We start from the raw sequence: 24530 nt of genomic DNA, 5'->3' as shown, positions 1-24530 counted from the left end.
TTGAAGACTTATTGAATATCGTAAATGTTTTCTTTGAACGGGTCAGTTTGCCTTGCCGTGAACTTAATGAGATCATTGAGACATTAAAAGAGTATACAGTCTTTTTAGCTAATCGTTTTCAATCTCTTGATTAAGGTTATGGTGTGACCAGTACGAATTTCAGAAGAAATCGAAAAAAAAGCTTCATTTTCTATACATTGAGTGACAGAGTTGCTAACACAAAGTAGAGCTGATATAAAAGTAAATCACATCATTCAAATTCCCACACGGACAAAAATATACTGTCATTATGACAGTTTTTCTGGAAATTTGAACACAAACGATGCGATGTAATGTAATGTAAACGATGCAAATAACTCAGAGCAAGCAAGACACCTCTCAAAAATGTAATGATTCGTGAAAAATTTTATCAGAGTTTTATGTTGAAAGAACAGAGAAAATAGACATTATAACTATAATCAGTATACTTTTAGATTAAATTAAATTAATCTTAATTTTTATTTTCATTTCACGTTACATTTATTGTTATAGTAAATTTCTCGCCAAGGCTCGTTCCTACCCTTCCAAATTCATTGTGAGCGAGCTCTCTGATTGGGCACATGAGTAGAGTATAAGGAGAGATAGCGGGTGGCGTAAGGTTAAATGGTATACGATGCATGAGAAAACCGGTTTTGGGAGTCGTTTTTTTACCTACCCCCTTTCCCTCTGTGCCGCTTGCTCGCGTTCCCCCCTCGAGCACCTACAAACTCCGCGGGGCCCATACGCGACTACCCTGATAAAGTACCCTCAAAAAACTACCCCTATTATTTCATTTATTATTATTATTATTATTTATTATTATTATTATTATTATTTATTATTATTATTATTATTATTTTTTTTTTATTACATATATATTTTTTTATTATTTATTTATTGTTATTATTATTTATATATGTACGTATGTATATATATGAATAATAATATTATTTTTTTTTTTTTTAAATATTATTTTGTGATGTGTGCGCGCGCATAGGTGCAAGCAGACTACAAGCAAAAGTGTCAGCAGAAGTGTGAATGGAAAATGTGTGTGAGCCAAACAAGTGTTAGTGTAGGGCGGGTCTTGTTTTGGTAGTGTAAAATGTTTATAGCGCTGCAGCGGCAGCAAAAGTCCCAGCAAAAGTTTGAATGGAGAATGCGTGTGAATCAAATAAGTGTTAGTGTAGGGCGGCCATGTTTTGTACTGCCTTAGCACTACACTTATGTCTATAGCGCTCACTCTCTTGAATTAGAAATGCGTACTTGGTTATTTAACAATAACAATTGTTATAATTAAAAAAAAAATTATTTCAAGTGTTTTTATAATAGATAATAATATTCTCTTGCCCGTTTACTGGACGGCTGATACTTTTTTTCAAATAATTAAATAGTTATAATGATATTTTTAACGTAGCGCTCTCGAATCTGAAATATGTACTCGGTTATTTAACAATAACAATTGTTATAATTAAAAAAGCAATTATCTCGAGTGTTTTTATTATAAATAATAATATTCTCTTGCCCGTTTACTGGACGGCTGATACTTTTTTTCAAATAAATAAAAAGTTATATTAATATTTAGAGCGTAGGGTCTAGCGTTCGAGTCAGCCCAGGTGTAATTTTTTTTTTTATTTTATTTTTAATTTTTTTTTTATATTATTACATTTATTATTTTATTATTCAATTTTTAAATAAAATTTCAAGTATGACTCATTTGTATGCAGCTGGGAAATATAGGAAAATAATTAAGACATAGGTTATTGACATTTATTTTTATTTGAACATGTGTTTTCTTTTAATATTCATTTCCGTTCGACATACTTTTCTTACAATATTTAACCAGTTTCGTCAACACTACAATTTTTATTTGAAGACATTTTATTTAAAAAATATTTTTTTATTCGTCTAGCATGTACAAGTGCACACTCATGATATGGTAAATTATTATGAATTATACATTTAGATTTAGATGTTTCTGTTGCTACAAATATAGTCCATTCATTCATATTTTCAGCGTTTATAATATCTCGACCAAGAAGATTCTGTAAATACATTACAGACTCGTCTCCACATGTAATAATTAATTTACTTTGTTTTGCGATTGAACGTAAAATATCAAGTACTCTTCCTATGTCGCTCTCTCCATCAAACCAATGTAGTCCATGTATTTCTTTTAGTCGTCGTTGATTTTCAACTTTGACAGTCATAGGTAGTTCTGAATATTCACAGGGTGGAGTGAGAATCCAATGATTTACAACGTTGCCAATTACACTGGCAACAGCAATTTCTTTTGGTATATAAGTATAGTCTTTATTAATGTATCCATTCGTCGTAATAATCCAATCGTACATGATGTAGTATTACTAATTACCAACGGTTTGTAAAAGCTCTTTCGATGTCAATGTATAAACGATCAAAATTATATAATATTACTTCAAATAAAAATAATTTATATGACAAAAGTTTACTTGTTTTTAATGTACTTTCAATATCGTCAGAAATTTTGTAGAAATTTTTTAATAACATTTGTTTTAAAAAATCAGATGTTGGAAAATCAAGATTATCTTTTCCTATAGTCTTATGCATATACAATATTGTTGCATGATTGTAAATGTCGACAGGAATATTTTCCAGACTCTCTATGCAGCAATCAACCCACGGTAATTTATTCACAATTTCATTCATCGACACTTCATGTAGTGCTATTTTTCCAGAGCCCTGATCAAATACAACAGACCTCGTTTTGTATGAATAACTAAAAATATTTTAATGTCTTCACACTCAATTGGAGAATATTTTTTTTTCAAGTCGTCTGTTTTTTCACTAGCTGAGTACCAAGATAATATAAATTCTAGTTTATCCAAAAAATTTTTCCACTTATATACTGCAAACGAAATTCCTTTTCTTGAAGTATTGTCACAGATTTGAATATTAATTCGATAATCTTCTCCAAATCCAACACGTAGGTTTTTCGTTTTAGACTTATTAAGCGCAACTGAATGTGACAGAAGAAGATTACTAGTTGACTCCATGGTTAACTTTTAATTTTAGCTATCATTACATCGACTTTTATACAATTAGATATTGAATAGTGGGGAAATTAATAAGTAGAGGGATAAGATATTGAGGTGGGGACGGGCTTCACATCTATATGACACTTTTCTTTTTTAAAGAAAGATAAAATTTTTTTTATAATAATTACAATTGGTGGAAATGAAATTATGGAGGTTAATATTGTAGCCATAATAATTTCACCAAGAATAATTTTAAATATAATATTTTTTGAAAGATTTTTTTCATTTATTTTTTCTTTTTGATCTAATATCTCTTTTCTTATTTCTTTAAGAGATATATCATAAATCAATACGGCTGGGTTTGCTGATGAATAGTTTGTTTCTCCTATAGTAAAATCAACAATTTCAGGCAATAGTTTTGTAACATTTAATGTCACTGTAGTTTTAAATTCATATATGGTATCAATATTTACTACCTGTTGACCGAAAATTGTTCCGTAATTTATGCGTGCGTGGCAACCTGCTTGGATCCGTAGTATACCAACACCACGAATAACAATAGTTTTTTTTTTCTTGTCTCCGCACAGTATATGTATTTCTTGTTCTCCTGGTAAACTATATAACCATCCTCTTTCATTACTTAATTTTTTCCAGTACGGCGTAAAATGACGAGAAATTTTAATGTCACAATTAAGTAAAGGCGATTCATTAATTTTTGTAATTAGAGAAATTTCACAACCAGCTTGATGTGAGCTCTCATACATCGGATATGATAATGATTCACATATATGTATATTTACACTTGCTTGACAAAAAGGTAAATCAATTTTATTTTTTACAAGTGTATATTGCGATTGATCTGATGACAAAATCAAATAATTAGCTCTTGGTTTTATCCACGCTGATCCTATTGTATTATTCCCTAATTGCTGAGCAATAGGATACGATCTTAATTTATGTATATGATAAATTTTTTCTTCAGTCAATGGAATTCTCATTAAAACAAATAATCTACCATTGTCATAACCTATATCGATTTGTGATATTTTACTCAGATGACCAGCTATGGCATCTCTTATATTCATAGGTAAATTAAATTCACCACTATGTTTTGCAAAAAACTCAAGTGAGCCTTCTAATTTTTCTGCTGATAATATTTCTGTATATTTAGCTTTGATAAAAATCAATTACAATTTTTAAAAAATGATTATATCCATCTACAACATTGCCAAAGTCATCTAAATAGAGAATTGTTTGATAATACAGTTCCCAATATACTTGTTTTTCTTTTTCAATATGATAACCAAACCATTTATTAAAATTTTCTAATCTTATGTAAAACCACCCAAGTGTTGAATTACCTATAGTTGAATATTCTATTAAAATTTTTTTAAATCGTTCTACTTCAGCTGGTAATATATGCAAGATTCTCAAGATCTGATACAAAATTTTTTTTCCTTCAACAACATGTTATCAATTTTATTATTGTATAATCTAGATTCCTCATCACCAAAGATGTAAAAAGACTTGCCTATAAAAGTATTTTTATCATTAAATACATCACGCTTTTGTCTTATATCTCTATTTCAGGTTGCGTAGAAATTGCTTTCAATTGACGTACATATTCTTCTGTAACATTTAGTTTTAATTGTACCGTATGTTGCCTTTGTATTACTGCGTCACACAGGGACTGCGTATAATGCATCACATGTGTACATTTGTCTTTTAATATTTTTACAGCCTTGATTACGTCATCATTTAAATATGGTTGTTGTTTTATATACCAATCTAATTCAATGAATGTAATTAGCTTCCAGTTATTTATTGAAAATTTAAAATCGTATAAATAATCGTAAAATAATCCTGCACCTGTTTGTATTTGTTTGACTGTATAGTCATTTTTACTTGCAGCCGAAACACTTAACACAGAAAAAATTATAAATAGATACATTGTACCCTTTTAATAAACTAACATGAAATATGATTTATCAGCTCTATTTATACTATTTTTATCGTAATTACCGCCACCTGTACTTGAAATATTTATTACAATTATTATTTGAGTGACATACTTGCATGAAATAGCGCATATTTACATAATACAATGACACACCTGAGCGTCACAGCTGGATAGAAAGAGAGCAACGAAAAAAGCAGGTATAGGAAAAAATGCAAATGAAAATAGAAACTTCTCTATTCTTTATACAAAAATATCCTAGAATATACTCATTAGAAGCGTCTTAATTTGTACCATTTTGCACCGCAATTGTTTTGATTTGTACCTTAAAATTAAAGAGTGGAGAAAGGGTTAAAACCGATTTTTTTTCTAGATGACTCAGGGGAAAAAAAATTGCTACAGACGCAGAATAATTTGTACTAAAGCCCTGAATTTGTACCTCAAAAATAAGAACAAAAAAAAAAATTATTTACTCCAAAACGTTAATCAACAATTGAATATCTGCTTTAATTATTGAGGTACACATTCCATTCTAGCTCACGTTCTACTCTTTAAAATAAAAAATAAATTATTTAAAAATATTTTTGAGGCACCATGCGATCGTTAATGAAAATTTTTAATCAACAATTGCATGGTGCCTTTAAAAATCAATATTTTCAAATAATTTTTAAAAAAATTATCATTTTCACGATAACGCTTGCGATACATGTTAATAATATTATAATAAAAAGCGCCTAATTTTTTCTTTTTTTTTTTTTTTTTATCCAGCATATTATTCAACTTTATACTTTAAAATTTTGCTATTTTTTTTTATATTTCACTTCTTTTGATTATTAAAGCTATGAAAAAAAATAAACAGCCCATCTAAAATTGAGGCTTCCAAGGACATCAATTGTAAATTTATGTTTTGTTTGTATTTAAGTACATATTTTATATTTCAGTGACAAATACCCTCTAAAAGTTAGGAATATATCAACAAAATCCTAAAATTTCAACTCTACCCAAAGATTTTTTTTTTATTATACCATCAAAATCAAATGTATCATTATTACAATATTCTTACTGATGATATAATGAAATAAAATCTGATTTAGTTCGTAACAGACTTTCATTTGATGAAACATTTGTTCTAGCTTCTTTTATAGTTATTTTCAAGTTGTACAAGAATACGTGGCTACAAAAGATTCATTCATACCTATTCTTTTGCTCCTTCACAGTAAAAAAATGTAAAATGTAAAAAATGTAAATGTTAAAATAAAATGTCAAATTTTTTACATTTTTCTAAGTGTTAAGAAGAAGACTATACAAATTAATTCAAAGTAATTAAAGAATTTAAATTCGATCGACAAATATTAAAATATTAAATAATTAAACTTGCAAATGATTTGAATACAAAAATATTCTAAGTTTCAATTTAGCAAAAATGAAATTTTTAAGTCAAAATTCAGACATTGTAAAATTTTCCAAGTTTTAATTTGAAAATATTAAAATTTTTAAGTTTTAATTCAGAAAAATAACAATATTTCTAAGTCTTTATTCGGAAAATTAATAATATTCTAAGTTTCAACTCAGAAATAATTTAATTTTCTAAGTCTTTATTTGAAGAATAAAGCTTCGGCGATTAAGTAGAACTTGATTAGAGCTGGAAGAGCTAGTTATGGTGCAGAGACTGCAAACCAAGTGAAGTGAAAAATCTAGATCGATTAAGTTTGGGACTCAATCAGCCCTTAGAAAAGTGGGGATCTTTCGGAGACGTTCGGTTTTCTCCTGGTCCATTTCCTATTTTCCTTAGTCTACTTATTTTCTATTGGTCAGCCCAAAAGCGTGATCTTTGCTGACTAATTAAAAATATTACTAATTGAAATTTTATAACATGAGTGGTATCAAGAGAATCCTTGTAATTTGACGATTCTGTTGATATCACTCATTTTACTAATTTATCTTTTAAATCAACTAATAAAATTAGTGGTATTGCCGCTTGGCATTAGTACCGGCTCAAGAAAATCATTGAGGGGGCAACGTCTCTGGCTCCCCAGAATGTATTACTTTTCTATTACGTAAGATGGAGCTCAGGGTATCGAAATATACCATGAATATATAATAAGATTAAAATATTTAAAAAATAAAAATCAAAAAATAGAATAATTAGTGTGCCTACCGCAGGACATTACAAAATGTTAAATTTAAACATTATTTAAAATTTTTTTTTCAAACTAAAAAATGAAAAACGAAATTACATTGTTTTCCAATCATTTCATCGTTAATAAACTATTTATGGTAATTCCATTTTTAAAATGCAACACGGCTCCAGCCGGTGTATTGAAAGTTTTTAATTTTCAAAGATAAAGCGGACCTCAGGCCCCAACAAACGTTACCGGGTCTTCTTATAAATTAATTGTTTAAATAATTGATTGTTCGAATAGTGTTTATCAGAATCAAAGTCACTTTTTACATCTGTAAGTAAATTACTGACTTCAATGTGGACACATTTTGTTGTCATAGCAACTTTATAGGCTATTTTGAAATATAAAATGACAATATTTTATTCTCAACAAGTATTGTCGAGTTCTCTGCACGATTTACTATGCGCCGGCGTATTTTATATTTGTTTGCGAGATATTTTGATATATATTTATTTTTATCTTTTTCTCTACTTCTATTGCTTTCTAAATATAACAGCGTAATTTAAAATAGCCGAATGAGAATGTTCTCATCCGTTGGAAAATCTTTATAGAACATATAACTTTGTTGGCTTTACAGCAACTAAGTTTGTAATTTTCTATTTAAACAGTTAAGCATTGAGTTTGACCCCAGTATAAGAAGTTGTATGTATTGTTTGGCTTCCAAGAAAATATGAAAAATCGAAACAAAAAAAAGTGTGTGAATTGATACATAATACCTGCTGAGTCTTACAGAAAAAAAAATTTAGGAAATATTTTTTTTTTGTGGGCTTACCTTTCATAATAACCATCTTTACTTTGACCATATTTAAATAAGAAGTTTTTGATTTTCGCAATGGAGCAAATTTTAGAAAATTTGAGTGAAAAATTAAAAAATGCCAATGAGCATGAAAAACGTAATAAAGAATATTCTTCAATATCAACAGATGAAGAAAGAGTCAAGTTTACCATGGGATTAATTCATGAACACAATGTGCAGCTCTTGATGAAATTTGAAGAAAAAGTGCAAGCCAATCTGTATTATATCGTAATGAGGGTAATAAACTTTTTACTAGTCACAACTTGTCATTAAATAAAACAATTGAAATGTATACAAAAAGTATTGCGTTTGCACCGATTAGTTCAAAAGAATTGTCGATAGCATATGCAAATAGATCGGCAGCTCTTTTTACAGCTAGGCTTTATAATGCCTGTCTCTTAGATATTGGTCGAGCATTGACACTTAACTATGAGCAACGACTACGAGTAAAGCTTTATGCTCGACGAGTAAAATGCTTGATAATGCTAAAAAAAAAATCAGATACGGAAGTAGATAAAGCTATTGAAGAAGCACGAATGTGGTTAGACAAAATGGATATGAATAACCCAAAGAGATCAGTTATAGAGGAGACACTGACGAATCCAGAAAAAATAGTAACTATCGAGACAGAATTTGTTAAATGGGAAGAAGAAAAATATTGTCCCAACATTCATGATAAAAATCAAGAAATAATAGGCGCTTCTTCCGCAGTTGAACTAAGATATTCTGACGAATTCGGTAAACACATTCTTGCAACGCGAGACATTAAACCTGGAGAAGTTCTTGCCCTTGAAGAATGCTATACTTCTGTATTGATTCCTGAAAAGTTTTACACAAACTGCTCATATTGTTTGACGCAAACTTGGTCATTGATTCCTTGTGATGCCTGTGTAACTGTACTTTATTGCAATGATGAGTGTAAAAATGCTGCATGGGAAGAGTTTCATGATATAGAATGCAAAGTTATTGGATCACTTGTTGGAGTGGGAATGAACAACTTAGGTTTGATGAGTTTAAGACTTGCTGTAAAAGCTTTGAAAGAAGCAAAAGTTTCAATAATTTAAAATTGCTCATTGATTTGGCGGATAATGCTAAAGATCCGAGAACTAACGGGTTTACGGATGGTAAGCTTGATGATACTAAGTACATTAGTGTTTACACACTTGCTAGGAATACTGAAAAACGGTCTATACCAGATCTTTTTGGAAGGTCTTTAAACGCAGTGTACATTGTTTATATGCTCGCAACAAGAAGCAAAATGTTTGGAAAAGTATTAAACAATAATCTTGAGAATCTAGTGAACAATCAGTTCGTGACATTTATCGGGGGGTTAATCATGAGACATCAGCAGATTATCCCAAGTAACGTGCATAGTGTACGTATAATATATTACATATAGATATCATATAATGTGATATCACACTAGTTTATTTTCTACAATCCCTACTTTCTCATTAGCTTTCTACTTTTTTTTTAATAAGCAGATAACACTAAGCTTACCTGTAATTTTTGTGAGGTTTTGAGCAAAATAATAAGTCTATTCAATTGAATAATAAATTTTTTGGGTGTTCTGATTTTAACTAATCACTGTATAGTTTCTTTCGGTCAAACGATGACAGCATTTGCGTACACTAAGTGTGAAGGCGTCAACTTCACTCAGCGATGCTCGTTTCCTTGCTAACCATAAAAAATAAAACACGAATTGATGTTTGTTTATCAATATCTTCAGAACGATATGACCTAAAAAATTATAATTCCCATTGAAATTTCCTGTATAATTTCAAAAAAAGAATATCAGTTTTTTTGCGAAATTGGTGAGAATAGTTTAGTTTTATAATGGATCAAGTAAAAAACGGTTTTCAGTTTACGATGAGTTAAAAATTTCAATGTTTAGAAGTAATTATAGAAAATACGGGCGAGGAAAGTGAAACTCGTATTTCGGCTTTTCGTTTGATGATAAATTGATTATATTAAGTGAACGGTGCACATGAGTGAGAAAAAAAGAATAAAGATATGCTCACACAGGATGTCAAGTTTATGATTTTACATTTTTTAATTCTCTTAATTTTTTTATTCTACTCTTTTACATTTCGTAACCGTCAATTACATTTTGCGTCAGCCATGGATGTCGACTTTGGTAATGCGTTTAAGATGTACCCGTACTCGAACCATGGCGTCGGTGGTCTGGATCGAACCTGTAAACTTTCTTTCACAAAGCCGAACCGTTACTGGAGTGCAATATGGTTGGTTTTTATTATTGAAAAATATGTTTTATTTATATATTTAACTAGCTCATTCACCCAACTTTGGTAGGGATTTTTCTTTCGATTTCAGAGTTAATATCCGATGTAGTCAGTTGTCCAAAATTTGAAGATTGGCTGACTTCAGATAATATTTCTGATGTGAAATCGATAGTTTTATTTTCTTTCGAGTTTTTTTAATAATGAGCAGAGCCGGGAAGTTCGTCTGTTATTTCAGCTTGCCGTAAATACCATGGCAACATGGTGAAATATAGTTCAAAAAAAAGACGATCTGAACCTCGTACATGGAAAAAATGGCCTCAAAAATGGTTTTTTTTTCTTAAAAATGGCCTTATATTTTTGGCCTTAAAAAATGGCCTTATTTTTTTTTTGGCTTCTTAAGAATGGCTTTAAAAAATGGCCTTATGTTTTTGGCCTCTTTTGGCCATTTTTTGAGGCCATTTTTAAGAGGCCAAAAAAAATAAGGCCATTTTTCAAGGCCATTTTTAAGACGCCAAAAATATAAGGCCATTTTAAAGGGCCATTTTTAAGAGGCCAAAAAAAATAAGGCCATTTTTTGAGGCCATTTTTTCCATCTACGAGGTTCAGATCGTCTTTTTTTTAAACTATATTTCACCATGTTGCCATGGTATTTACGGCAAGCTGAAATAACAGGCGAACTTCCCGGCTCTGATAATGAGATATAATTATAAAATAATTTTATAGTGCCATTTTATTATCATTTAGTGCAGATATATAAGGAAATCTTATTGAGATTAGTGATAAATGAGACTATTATTTAGAGCAGCCATAACTACTTTCATTCGAGAAAACCGAATTTATTTAGTATGTACTAACTAACTGAATTTTATTATTGAGACAAAGTTTATAATATTTTTATTATTATCACCAAGGTTTTAAATTTGTAACTTTATTCAGACCACAAATTTTTTCATATATCTACTAATTTATAATGATTATGATTAATAATATTTAAAAGTTCGATGAATAATTGCCGAGTATAATTTAAACTATAATGATAAAAAATTATTTAAAAAAATTATGAAGTAGATTTTTTATGGAGGCTAGGAGCCATAGGCTTAGCTGCAGTATTGTATTTGCGAACGAAAAAAAAAAAAACGTTCATGACATACGGACTAATTGACATAGAGGCATCGTACTAGGCTTAAATGATGCGTCTTCATTTAAGAAAAACAATAATCTGATAAGAAAATCAAAAATCAAAAATTTTTTTTTTCTTACTTGAGAATTCACAATAGGCTCAAATTTTGCGTCTCAATAAACTCTATTGCCCGCATTGTGGAATTTTTCTGTTATCTTTAATAGTTTTTGAGAAAAAAAAAAAAAAACTTTAGAATGGACAAAAAAAAATCAGATATTTAATTTCTTTTCTCCAAAACTATTAAAGATCTTGATGAAGCCAAAATATCCCATAACAGAGCTTTTTGAGAACTTTTCATTGAGCCTGATACAATGTTTCTATCTTTATTATCCTGAAAGTGATAGCGATATTAATCAATTTTTTAACAATTTTGAAAAACTGGGCAATAAATAACTCAACGTAGAATTCGAATAGAGACTTTTTTTCAAGCTCATATTTTGCGTCGCAAAAAACCTTATCGCCCACATCATAAGTTCTTTCCGCTATCTTCAATAGTTGTTGAGAAAAAAAAAACAATAAAATTCGAAAACGTTTGAAAGTAAAAACTACCTAAGCCTTTACTGCGAGTCTAATTTTAAAAGTTAAAATCTGAGAAAATTTTTGTCCACTTAACCTACAAATCAATATCAAAAAAAAAAAAATAAATTTATTGCATAAAAAAATAATTTAAAAGGCTGATAATTAAAAATTTACATTTATTTTATTTTAATTTTTATTTTAATTCAAATATTATTTTATTTCAGTTATTATTATTTGGTTGACTTCCTCGAATTCCAGCTACGAATATTAGCGCAAAGCAGAGACGGCGTCCCCTATTCGAATTTCCCCTCAAACTTTAATTTCGTGTTTTTCGAAAACTTCAACCGCGATTTCCCCCTTAACCCTTACAGATACGCGAAAAACCCCCGACATCGAAAAAATAGATAATTTAATTCCCTACATTTTTTACGAAAACTATTTGTCTCTACGACCTATAGCTTGCCCAATATACCTAAAATTAACCCTTTTTATTTTTTTCCCCCCCAAAAAAATTTTTCTGCGATTTTTCACCCTGCCCATTCGATTCCCCACCTTCAAATACCCCTTTGTGAATTTTTCCGAACAAATCGACAATTTTTAGAAGATTTGACTGAAGGTGACTGGACTACATGTTGCGTATATATTCGAGGTCCTGTAGCAGGCTTGATTCGTTAAACCTCGACGTGTGCTAGTCTTCCCCTCCATCCGTCGAGAAGACGAACTATCCGAAGGCTACGGGCTGGATCGTATACCTATTCGTGTTGCGGGCTAGGAAAGCGTGCTGCGCATGTCCGGAACGATAGGTGAGAGAGCACGCGAGTGGGGAGTCAGAGGACTCATAGTAGCTTAGAACCATGGTATAAATACTACAGGTATGGCAGTGCGCAGCCTGGTTTGGCCGCTGTGAATCGACCAACGCGCGCGATACAAATTTGTTAAGAAAAATTTAAAGTTTTTTTCAAATTTTCCAAAAGTTATCATTTTTATTCAACTAGATTTGGTATATTTTATAATGATTCACATACATCAAAAATAAAAATTAATTATTTATATTAAATGAATAAATCCACGTATAATGAATACAACACAACCTCTATTGTTTGTGGCATAAAAGAAACAACAATACTAAAAATATTATATTTGTTAAACTGTCTTGGTTTTTTCATTTTTCTGATTTTTTATAAACATGCTCCACATATATTCATTAGTATTTACAACAATATAAAAAATAGATGTTAAAACAGTATGTTAGAGAGAGAGAGGCTCTTATAATAGAGATTGCGTGTTAGAAAGAAAAGCAAAACAGCTCGATGGTGCGTTGTTGATTGGTTGAAAAAATAAGGCTGCGCAGAACGCGACGAAAAAAGCATGGACTACTGCCATACCTGTAGTACTTCTACCATAGCTTAGAACTCAGCGCTGTCGTGAAACGACACAACTTGTCTGGCTCTTGATCAATCACTACCTTCTCTTGATTAGCTCTCTATGGTTCACTACTGGTTCTCTCGACATCGTTTGAATATCTCGTAAAGGTTCTTTAGGTATCAGAACTTAAGGGATTACCTCGGCCAAATTTTGCGGTATAAGAGAGGGGATAAAGCCTATGTTTAATACATTGGTCTGAGAGCCATTTTTTTTTTTCGATAAAACAATAGTTTTTTGAAATAATTTTTGTATAATAACCTAATATTATTAATCCCTGAAATATAATTGATCAACTTTTTATTCTTTTAAACATTTATTCAATAGTTAAAAAAAATGTGTAAATCGTGAAACACCGCAAAAAAAAAAAAACAGTTGGTTGTACTGAGAGTGCGGTTGTGTTAGTGTATGATATAGCTGCTGTGGCAGTATGTGTGTATCAATGTGGGATTTATTACTGGCGTTTTTAAACCTACGCGCCACAACATGGCGGATCACTATTCGGTGTTGCCAAGCGTACATTAGAATATAGTAGACGTCATATATACTGCTCGATTAGATGAATTTTTTCATACTTTAATTATTAATTATAAAAAAACTAAGCTCCAAACCTCTTCAATTTTTTTTCCATACGTTTTGTTTTGTTTCACTTCATAGCCCAATAGGTTTTTTTTCACGATGTCATTATTTCGATTAAAGATATCGGTATTTTAATGGACTTTTTTTTGACAAAAATCGTATTCTCCATAAGAGCCCATGTTAAAAGTTGTCAACTTTGAAAATTAATAAAAAAATAACGAGCTTCCAAACAATTACCAAAAAATTACATAAAATGTATCAGTATTTCAAGAATCTACTGTAAAAATTTCAAAGCATTCTCATTATTAGTGACTGGCCGAGGTAATCCCTTAAGTCCTGGTAAAACTCTGTCCGAATTTCCAAATGACAGACTCATACTAATGATCAGGCTATATGGCTTTCTTAATATAATAATAGTTATTATTATATTACCACTACGCAATATGTATGTGATGACTATATCACCACCACATAGATGTGTATGTGTGAGTTCACGATGTCCAATTAAAGTCCGGCAATCCGGATCCGATACGGATCAGGAAAGAGTAAGGAAAGCCGGATCCGGTTAGCCTCAACCAAACCTGACTGAACCCGGAAATAACTTTGAAACAAAATAAAGTCCGATTAAAGCCCGGCAACCTGGATCCGATTCGGATCAAGAAAAAGAAAGGACAGCCGGATCCAGTTAGCCTTAGCCATAACGGATCCGAAAAGGGTCAGGAAACTCGGATCCGGATTACCTTAGCCACACTGGATCCGATTTGGATCAGGATCCGGCCAAGCTGGATTCATTTTCCACTCGGGATGATACTTGTGACGTCAGTATTTTACTATAGTATAGTCGCAATGTAATATAGACGTATGTAACATACTATACTTGGTTCACGATAGCTCCCTTCAGGTTTGATTACGTATTTCATAATCTTATCGGGTGGACCGCGCCCCTCTACCATTTCTAAGACTGAGTCAGGTTCACGTTTTGTTCTCGTTACTCCTACGGCTGTTGGCTTCCGAGATAACCAACATGGCTCCCCCCGGTGATTTAGAGGAAGATGGTGAGAAGTCCTCGTTGTTAACCTTGGCCGATAGTTCTTGCCGTGCAGGTCAGAAAATCGGTTACAACATATATATTATATATATTACATATGTATGATTTCAAAATATCATCAATATATATGTGGCGTTCTGAGCCAGATCACGGGGTTTGCCGCATGACCGTTTGCGATTTCGGTCATTTTTTGATATGTTGTTGATTTTGGCCTTAGAAAAAATCCATATTGTTTTTTCTTTTCTTCAATTTTTGGAGGCGCCACCATTGAATTTCAAGATATCTCAAAAAGCCCATTTTTTTTTTGCTGAATTTTCGATCACAGATTCGAGGATGCAAAACGAGTATTTTAAGCTTTACAATAGACAGGGCACTCAATGGGAAATATTTTTTTTCGATTTTTGAAATTTGTATTTTTGAAACAACATTATTTTGGTTGTGAAAATAAAAGAAAACAAAATTTACTCTTATGAAATTTTCAATTCCTTCTTAGTTTTTCAGAAAAACCGTATTACAGATCGAGATTAAAAAAAAGAAAACCGAAAATACTCATTTAAAGTCACCTTTAACTCAAATAATCAATTTTATCACAAAAAACATATATATTTCTCATTTTTAAAAATGACTTTAATGATGAATAGATGAACGTCAGTGTTAACTTGTTAAAACTTGGAAAAAGTAGAGAAGTCCTGTGGCCTAGAGGTTGAGGCGTTTGCCTGCAAAGCAAATAATTCGGGTTCAGATCCCGGTGAGAGAACTGCTCATTTTTTTTACAAGCTCCTGTTTTTTTAAAAATAGAATTTTCAGTTACCCCCCTAAAAACAGTTTCACTTTGAAAATTTTTGTTGATACCAAACAGAAAATACACCATATTTTCGTGACGTGTAATTACCGAGAGTTTGCTGATAGATATTATCATCAGGACGGTTGATAAACGCTTCCCGACTAGAAATTTTTCTAGGGGCCTTATTGGGACCAAATTGGGTTGCTCCCTAATTGAGATTGGGTACCAACAGCTCTACCCAATGGTGACCCAACTCGTTGGTGTAACGCATGGCCTTCATTGGGTACCGAATTAGGGTAAGGATTGGTACCCAACTATTTTCCCAAATATTACCCAACTATCAATTAGTTTTATTGAATGTTCCTGAAAAAATACACACATTTTTTATGATAATGATTGTATGAATAAATTTTATTTTACATAAATATTTTCTTTGTATTACACAGTAAAAAAAAAAAATATTAAAAATTTGACATTTAAAAAAATGTAAATTGTCTTGAAGAAAATATGCATATAAATATGATCATGTTTCAAATTATTTATTTCAATCTTTTCTTAATTATAAAATCACAAACAATCACACAAAATATTAATAATAATATCAATATTCACAAAATAAATTTATTTGTAGCAAAATTGATATATATTATAAAAAAAAATTGACACAAACGAGCAAAATCATAGGTTAGGTATGACATATTGATAATAAAAAGTAAATAATTATTCATTCCGAATGGATATGATCTCGATAAAACAAAAAAAAAGATGAACTGAAGAATAACTTATGTTTTGTAACTTCTTTAATTATATTATTTATTCTTATAATATGTATTAAACTTATTTCTGTAACACAAAGTTTTATTTGACGTCGTTCACTGGTAGAAGCGAGGGAAAAATGGAAAATGATTAACGCAACTCGCAAGACCTAGCGGTCATCTCTTAACTAATTTTTACATTTGAAAAATGTCAAATACAAAATTTAACATTTTTTTAAGTGTTAATTTTATGTGTAAAATAAATTGACATTTTTTGAATGTCAAATTTACATTTTTTCTAATTGTAACATTTTTTCAGATCCATTCCATTTTTTACTGTGTACTCTCTGTTACTTCGCGATTTATTTCTTGATATATTTTCTTTTTCCTAGTTTCTTACATAATATAAAAAATGCTCCCCAACGTTACCCTACTAAATCCCTAAAAAGATATTTTTGCATTTCTCGAAAAATGCTCCCCAACGTTACCCTACCAAATCCCTAAAGAGATACTTTTGCATTTTTTTGAAAAAATGCAACCCAACGACAACCCAATTGGGACCCAATGCAGTTACCCAATTTTCGTTTGCCCAACAAAACCGGACTGGGTCCCAATGCCATGTTGGGAGGATTTCTAGTCGGGTTCTGCATATAAGATTCACGGGAATTCTTGTATAGTAGACACACCATTTTATTTACAGAGCAAAAAGCGGGAGAAGATGAAGTTCAAAAAATTATTAATTGATTACGTTATAAGTTGCAATAGAGTTTAAATTCAAATCTAATACTGTGAATTTTTGCAGATCGCTGAAGAGAACAAGATACCTTCAGATCCAAATGAAAGAGCTGCTGCACTCATGCCATTTTACAGGTACTAATAATAACATTATCGAGATACTAGTAGGAAAACAGTTTCAGTTTTATATCAATCCTTAATCAATTAATTGATTTTATTAATTACTCAGGTAATTGCTTATCTCAAAAATATTTAGGTCGACATAAAATAATCGTTATTCTTGGTATTATCTGTATTTCTAATATGAAGTGATATGTTTAACTTTCATATGATTTTTTACTTAACTGTTATATATTTTACTTAGCCTTAATAAAAGCTAAACAATCAATATCTAGCTTAATTTACAGCTTACCTGATTCCATCGAAACAACACCTTTGTTCTTCTTTTTGTTAAGTATATACGTCACAGTTTCTCCAACTATTACATCGTCTTCAAAAATACTTTCTCCTTCAACCACCTCATGATGTAAATCACATTTAATCAGCTAATACATTTTTCGTATGAGTACGGACCACTAAATATGTATTTGATAAGATTATTATTATCAAATACTGTTTCAGTAAAAATTTTACAGTAAAACACTTTAACACTATAGCAAGCAAAGCCGGATAGCTATTCTCGACATAATTATCCCTCAGTTATCCCCGGCGACAGGGATAGCTATTTTGTGGAAATTCACTTTAATTTATGGCTTTATTTGTATTTTTCAACGGTTTACATCAAACGACTATATCGCTTTCGAGCGTTTTCATATTATCCCAGGTACAGGGATAATTATGTCGAGAATAGCTATCCCGGTTGCTGTCAGTTGCTGCCTGTTAGATTTACACTGTTCACTATAATGGCGTCAATGACATCATAGCATATACAATCAACGCCACTCGTCTTGCTTTTCGCAACAAATACCCTGCATTAGCGCATGCTTATACACGACTATACACTCTCAGTATATGTATCAAATCATGTTTACATTTCTATATTTATAAAAGCGCACTATCTTTTTGCGGGAAAAAATAGTTTTGATTAATTATTCGATTTCCGTATCATAATTTAAATACCCTATAAATAATGGAAAACAGAAAATATAGAAAATGAAAACACCTCAGACATTCCGGTGAGTTTGCATTGGTTATAATTATATATATATATATAGATATATTTATTCAGGCAACAAATAGATTGCAAAATAGTTTTGAGAACATTTTTCCGACAATACAATCCCGATATTGTGTTGTCATACCTGTTTATTCAAATTGATTATATCAATGTTTATTTTTTTATTAATGTCCATATTTTTATCGAATATTTTCTTTTAGGTACCGTTAACAATGTGCAAACGTCTGAAAAAGCAAAAAGTTTTACGAAAATCTTTTACATGAGGGTGATGATAGCAGAGAGCCGTCAGATGATTTTATTAATTCAATCAATTTAATTGAAGACTTTATAAATAGTTTAAATGACAGTGATTTAGAAAATGGTAGTGAAAATTCAATTTAATATGAAGAGTATAATCTACATGAAAATCCGAATGTAACCAATGCTGACAATGCAAAGGTAAATTCGGATACTGAAAGTCAAGATAGTCAAATGAGCACAAATGACAATCAAGAAAATGATGAACAAGTAGAAAACTTGCTGCCGAATATTTGTGGAGCACGTAATCTTGTTATGCTATATAAAGATTCTGACACAACTCTGAATTAAGCTGAGCTAGATATAATGGATTTGTATTTAGAAAATAATTTAACTAAATCTGCATTGATTAAGGCGTTTAAAGTAATTCACAGAATGTTGCCTCATGGTAATCATCTTCCCACTTCAGTTTATCAGCTATTTCAATACGTCAAAAAGGCCGGACCAGATTGTCCAACTGTTCTTCATTATGCCTGTAAGAAAGTGAATTGTAGTCTGTCTATTGGTACAGATATAAATAAAAAATGTTCTGGTTATTCAGGTCGAGAGGGTCAGTCTACATTTTATGAAATCGATATTGAAAATTAAATCAAATACATGTTTGAACATAGAAATTTGGCTCAAAAGTTAAAGGCGTTTGAAAATAATAATGTTATAAGTAATATTACTGACGGCTCTGAATATATCAGAGTTAGAACAGAAAACAATATGGGATTTTACGACCTTACCCTCATACTCAATACAGATGGCTTAAAACTAGCTCAAAGCTCAAAATCTGAGTGTTGGCCTTTCATGTTCATGATAGCTGAGGTGCAAGAACATCTTAGAGAATCGTTCCTCGTGGTCGCTGGCATTTGGATTGATGACCGAGATAAACCACTTATGAATTCGTTTTTACAACCATTCCGTTTGCAATTAATAAAATATTTTGACAATGGTATCACTTGGGTAAATCCAACGACAAAGAAAAGTGTAAGTCTAAAGTTATCGCTCCATTATTTTCAGTAGATGCTCCAGCCCGAGCTATGGTTCAAAATGTTCACCAGTATAATGGTTGCTATGGCTGTATTATATGTGAAATAAAACAAAACGATGTAGACGTCAAGAAGGAATTCGGTCGAAGCGAGTTTATTACTTTACTGAAATGTTACCTATCTTACGTACAGCTGAACGAATGACAGGACAAAAAAAGCTGTCAAGTATGGATTTAAAGACGTCAAAGGTGTTAAAGGCTTGTCGATCGTTTCTTGCCTCCCAGGGTTAGATTGAGGCACTTGTATGACTTCTGAACTTTTGCATACTGGTCTTTTTGGTGTGGTAAAACGATGGTGTTATATTCTAATTGAAGCAAAAGGCCCATAGAATCTTTCTAAGCATCTTACTGAGATTACTAAACATCTTCCCGACTTTTGAATATTAAACCACCTCAATGTTTCTCCAAGATGCCTAACAATCTCTCAAATTTTTCTGCATTCAAAGGTCATGAACTGCTTAACTAGGCTCTTCATTACTCGATCCCACTATTACATAACACGTTAAAAGACAGGTAATTTCAGCACTGGCTTCTTTTAATACGAGTGTTGTTTCTTCTGATGCAAAAAAAAATTTGTGAAAAAGAACTTGAGAGATTTGTTGTCAAAATTATTTGTCAGAGATGTTGATTCTCTCTATGCTCATTAATTATTACATTTTTCACTGTGTGTAGCTAGATGGGGTCCACTATGGGCAACTGCTAATTTTGCTTATGAAAACTACATGGGAAAAATCTCTATATCACTTCATGGAGCCAAAAACCACGGACCAGAACTGATAAATAAGTTAAAAATATCAATGAGTGTTCAAATGTTAAGAGGTCATGTTATTGATGAGTCAGAGACTGAAAATTTTGTACTTGACAATACTTTCGTCATGGAGAAAACAAGTTACATTGAATTAAGAGATGTTGAAAGAGAAGTGCTGGCTCAGGAAGGATTGAATGAGTTGACCACTACATTTTTTAAACGAGCAAAGTTTATACGGAAGTTTATAGTTGCGGAAAAGTTTATACTTCCGAGGTTTACGAAGTGACAAAAACTAACAGCTACCAAATCAAGTTAATGATGAAAATACGTTAAAAGTTGGAGTAATAAGATTCTTCTTTAAAATCAATAATGATCTTTGTTGAGCAAAAATAAAACAACTGAGCCCCCCTCAAAATGCCTTACCCGGGATTATAATAATAAGTACTATTTTTTTATAGTCCTTAAGGATACAAGAATACGTTTTCGTTGTTTTTTGAAAATTTCGATTATTTTGATTGTTATTAATAAATGAATTTTTTGCTAGTGTTAATTTAAAAAAATGATATCTATTGATCTGCTAGAAGGAAATAAATAATTTTTATACAGAATATTGAAAATAAACCGATCTTTTTAAAAAAAATAAAATAATAAATTTAAATAAAAAATTAGCAATAGTTATCAATAATTTTTATAAACAAATGGAAATTCTACTACTTTCTCCCTCTTTTTTTACATTTTTTCATTTTACCTTTTTTATTCTCCATTTCATTACGCAACTTTTCACGTTAAAAAAACTTATTATCATTAATTTTTAAAAAGTTATCAATATTTTCCAGTGCGTCGCGCGACAATTGAGGGTCTGAATGCACAACACGTTGAGCGCTCGAAGACATGAAAACGCGACGTTGTTTCGGTGGAAAATTAAAATTGAAAATTGAAAAAATACAGTGATATATAAACTAAAAAATATACATTTTCATTTTAATAAATTTTTTGTATCATAATTAGTTAATGCAATAAAAAATAAAAACAAAATTTTTTTTTTGGAAAAAATCTTTTTTAAACATATAACTCGTGATAACTTATTTAAAAATTAATAGATTGACTTGAAAATTTGACTGTAGCTTTATTATAGGCTAGCGATGGCAATAGTGATATTAAAAAACTTATTTATTTATATTGTTTAACTTTTTTTATTTATTGTATTGTGCTGATGGAAAATTCAATTTGTCTAACTTCGAATGAAAAAAAAGTCGAAGAAATGTTAAAATCGAGTAACTTGTCAGTGGCAATATTGTTGAACAGTATATCAAGAAGTTTTATGCAAATTTTTAGGTATTGTTATTAATTATTTATTGAGTTATTAATTTAACAACAAATTGAGAGCCACCGCTAAGGCTTCGCGCGCAGTAATTTTCTTACTAATTGTCGCGCGACGCACTAGAAAAATATTGATAACTTTTTTAAATATTAATGTTAATGAGTTTTTTTAACGTGAAAAGTTGCGTAATGAAATGGAGAATAAAAAAGGTAAAATGAAAAAATGTAACAAAAGAGGGAGAAAGTAGTAGAATTTCCATTTGTTTATAAAAATTATTGATAACTATTGCTAATTTTTTATTTAAATTTATTATTTTATTTTTTTTAAAAAGATCGGTTTATTTTCAATATTCTGTATAAAAATTATTTATTTCCTTCTAGCAGATCAATAGATATCATTTTTTTAAATTAACACTAGCAAAAAATTCATTTATTAATAACAATTAAAATAATCGAAATTTTCAAAAAACAACGAAAACGTATTCTTGTATCCTTAAGGACTATAAAAAAATAGTACTTATTATTATAATCCCGGGTAAGGCATTTTGAGGGGGGCTCAGTTGTTTTATTTTTGCTCTGTTTCATGATGAGATGTTTTGAAATCGATGGAGACAATTTTATTCATCACAACGCAACAGAAACTCAAGTATCTCATATTATTTCTATTGGAGAAAGTGACGTTTTTATCATCATCAATCAAAGAACAGCACAATCAATATGTCAAACTGTTAGAGTGGAAAATTTTGTTTGTTCAGGACCTAATTTTTTGCGGAAAGTATTGTAAGAAATATATTCATTGGAATACAGATGCTGCAATAATTTCTAATATGTGTGTTATTTTAGTTTATTAAACTATTGTATCTCAACTTCTGTCACTACAAGAATATATCTTTTAGTATGATCAAATTTGATCAAATGTTATAATAAATGTATTTAGAAATATGCTTTACTATGCTTTACACTGACTTACAGTTACGATCGGTTAGAACCCAATAATTGCTCTTTGAATTATTCATTTAATTGACTTAGCCAAAACCTCTGCACAAACACTTAAGATTTCTAGGTCTCATTTTCATTTTTCATCAGTATAAAGTATAAAATCAATCTTATTTTTATTACATATAAAATTTAAGAATATTAGAGTCATTTTCTTCAAGTGAACTCATTACATTTTTAACATCAATCATACATACAACAATTCAACTTAAATCACGACATCAATCTACCTGATCTATCTACATAAATAAATGGATGGAAAATTGTAAGGTAAACAATTTGAATGAATTGGAATGAATAAATTTAATTGAAAATTTTGAAAATCATAAAAATAAATCAAAATAAATCAGAGTTCTTTCACATAACTTCTCGAATGTGCAATTAAACATGAATATCTGTTAAATTACATATTACATCAAAACAAATTTTGTTACAGTTTGTTTAATCACACTTGTGATCCACCAGTAACAAGAGTTTCCTTCGGTCGAAAGATGGCTCTTTATGCTGTCTATCCAATAAAAAAAGGCGAGCAGATTTTTGACAACTATGGCATGCACTATGCTCTTCATCCGAAGAATTATCGTTTGTCTAGACTTTATCAACAATTCAGATTTGTTTGTAATTGTCGCTCTTGCATTGAAGATTGGCCGACATTTCCAAATGTTCCTAGTTTTTGGGTATGTCTTGATATTTTTTGATAGTAATGTTATGGTCTTGAATATTATCTGATAACAATAATAAGAATTCCTATTGCAGGTGCAAAGATTAGCGAATGTTAATAATGAAAAGTTGAATTATGCCATGGTCAAGTTTTCAAAGTACTACGAGCTGGCGGTCAGAGCTGAAGTTGAAGATAATTCCGAAATAGTTGAAGACTTATTGAATATCGTAAATGTTTTCTTTGAACGGGTCAGTTTGCCTTGCCGTGAACTTAATGAGATCATTGAGACATTAAAAAGAGTATACAGTCTTTTAGCTAATCGTTTTCAATCTCTTGATTAAGGTTATGGTGTGACCAGTACGAATTTCAGAAGAGAAATCGAAAAAAAAGCTTCATTTTCTATACATTGAGTGACAGAGTTGCTAACACAAAGTAGAGCTGATATAAAAGTAAATCACATCATTCAAATTCCCACACGGACAAAAATATACTGTCATTATGACAGTTTTTCTGGAAATTTGAACACAAACGATGCGATGTAATGTAATGTAAACGATGCAAATAACTCAGAGCAAGCAAGACACCTCTCAAAAATGTAATGATTCGTGAAAAATTTTATCAGAGTTTTATGTTGAAAGAACAGAGAAAATAGACATTATAACTATAATCAGTATACTTTTAGATTAAATTAAATTAATCTTAATTTTTATTTTCATTTCACGTTACATTTATTGTTATAGTAAATTTCTCGCCAAGGCTCGTTCCTACCCTTCCAAATTCATTGTGAGCGAGCTCTCTGATTGGGCACATGAGTAGAGTATAAGGAGAGATAGCGGGTGGCGTAAGGTTAAATGGTATACGATGCATGAGAAAACCGGTTTTGGGAGTCGTTTTTTTACCTACCCCCTTTCCCTCTGTTGCTTCTGTTCGTTCCCCTCGAGCACCTACAAGCTCCGCCGGGCCCATAGGCGACTACCGTGATAAAGTACCCTCAAAAAACTACCCCTATTATTTCATTTATTATTATTATTATTATTTATTATTATTATTATTATTATTTATTAT

General features: G+C 30.7%; 1 protein-coding gene across 4 annotated transcripts; it reads left to right on the top strand.

Annotated features, from left to right (window-relative positions):
- The first annotated feature begins 8183 nt into the window (after positions 1-8183).
- On the top strand, positions 8184-24267 carry LOC122851935 (SET and MYND domain-containing protein 4-like). Of its 4 annotated transcripts, XM_044151468.1 has the most exons (5): positions 8184-9343; positions 17301-17368; positions 23241-23481; positions 23561-23713; positions 23808-24267. In XM_044151468.1, the coding sequence occupies exons 1-5, from the start codon at positions 8924-8926 to the stop codon at positions 23817-23819; spliced, it is 894 nt and encodes a 297-aa protein (XP_044007403.1). In that variant the 5' UTR covers positions 8184-8923; the 3' UTR covers positions 23820-24267. The 4 variants fall into 4 exon arrangements, 3 of the variants coding, with proteins under 3 accessions (XP_044007403.1, XP_044007402.1, XP_044007404.1); XM_044151467.1 differs by having other exon boundaries at positions 23561-24267; XM_044151469.1 differs by having other exon boundaries at positions 9014-9092; positions 23561-24267.
- The last annotated feature ends 263 nt before the right edge of the window (positions 24268-24530 follow it).

Source organism: Aphidius gifuensis, linkage group LG3 (assembly GCF_014905175.1).
Source record: "Aphidius gifuensis isolate YNYX2018 linkage group LG3, ASM1490517v1, whole genome shotgun sequence".
NCBI lineage: Eukaryota > Metazoa > Arthropoda > Insecta > Hymenoptera > Braconidae > Aphidius > Aphidius gifuensis.
This window is presented reverse-complemented; position numbering and strand designations above follow the sequence as displayed.

What these genes read in the sequence shown, in the direction of transcription:
- LOC122851935 (XM_044151467.1), top strand. Translation starts at nt 8,924, where the DNA reads ATGCAAAGTTATTGGATCACTTGTTGGAGTGGGAATGAACAACTTAGG. An exon ending in TCCCAAGTAACGTGCATAGT is followed by an intron (nt 9,344 to 17,300) that starts GTACGTATAATA and finishes GAATTTTTGCAG; the next exon opens with ATCGCTGAAGAGAACAAGAT. An exon ending in CAAATGTTCCTAGTTTTTGG is followed by an intron (nt 23,482 to 23,560) that starts GTATGTCTTGAT and finishes TTCCTATTGCAG; the next exon opens with GTGCAAAGATTAGCGAATGT.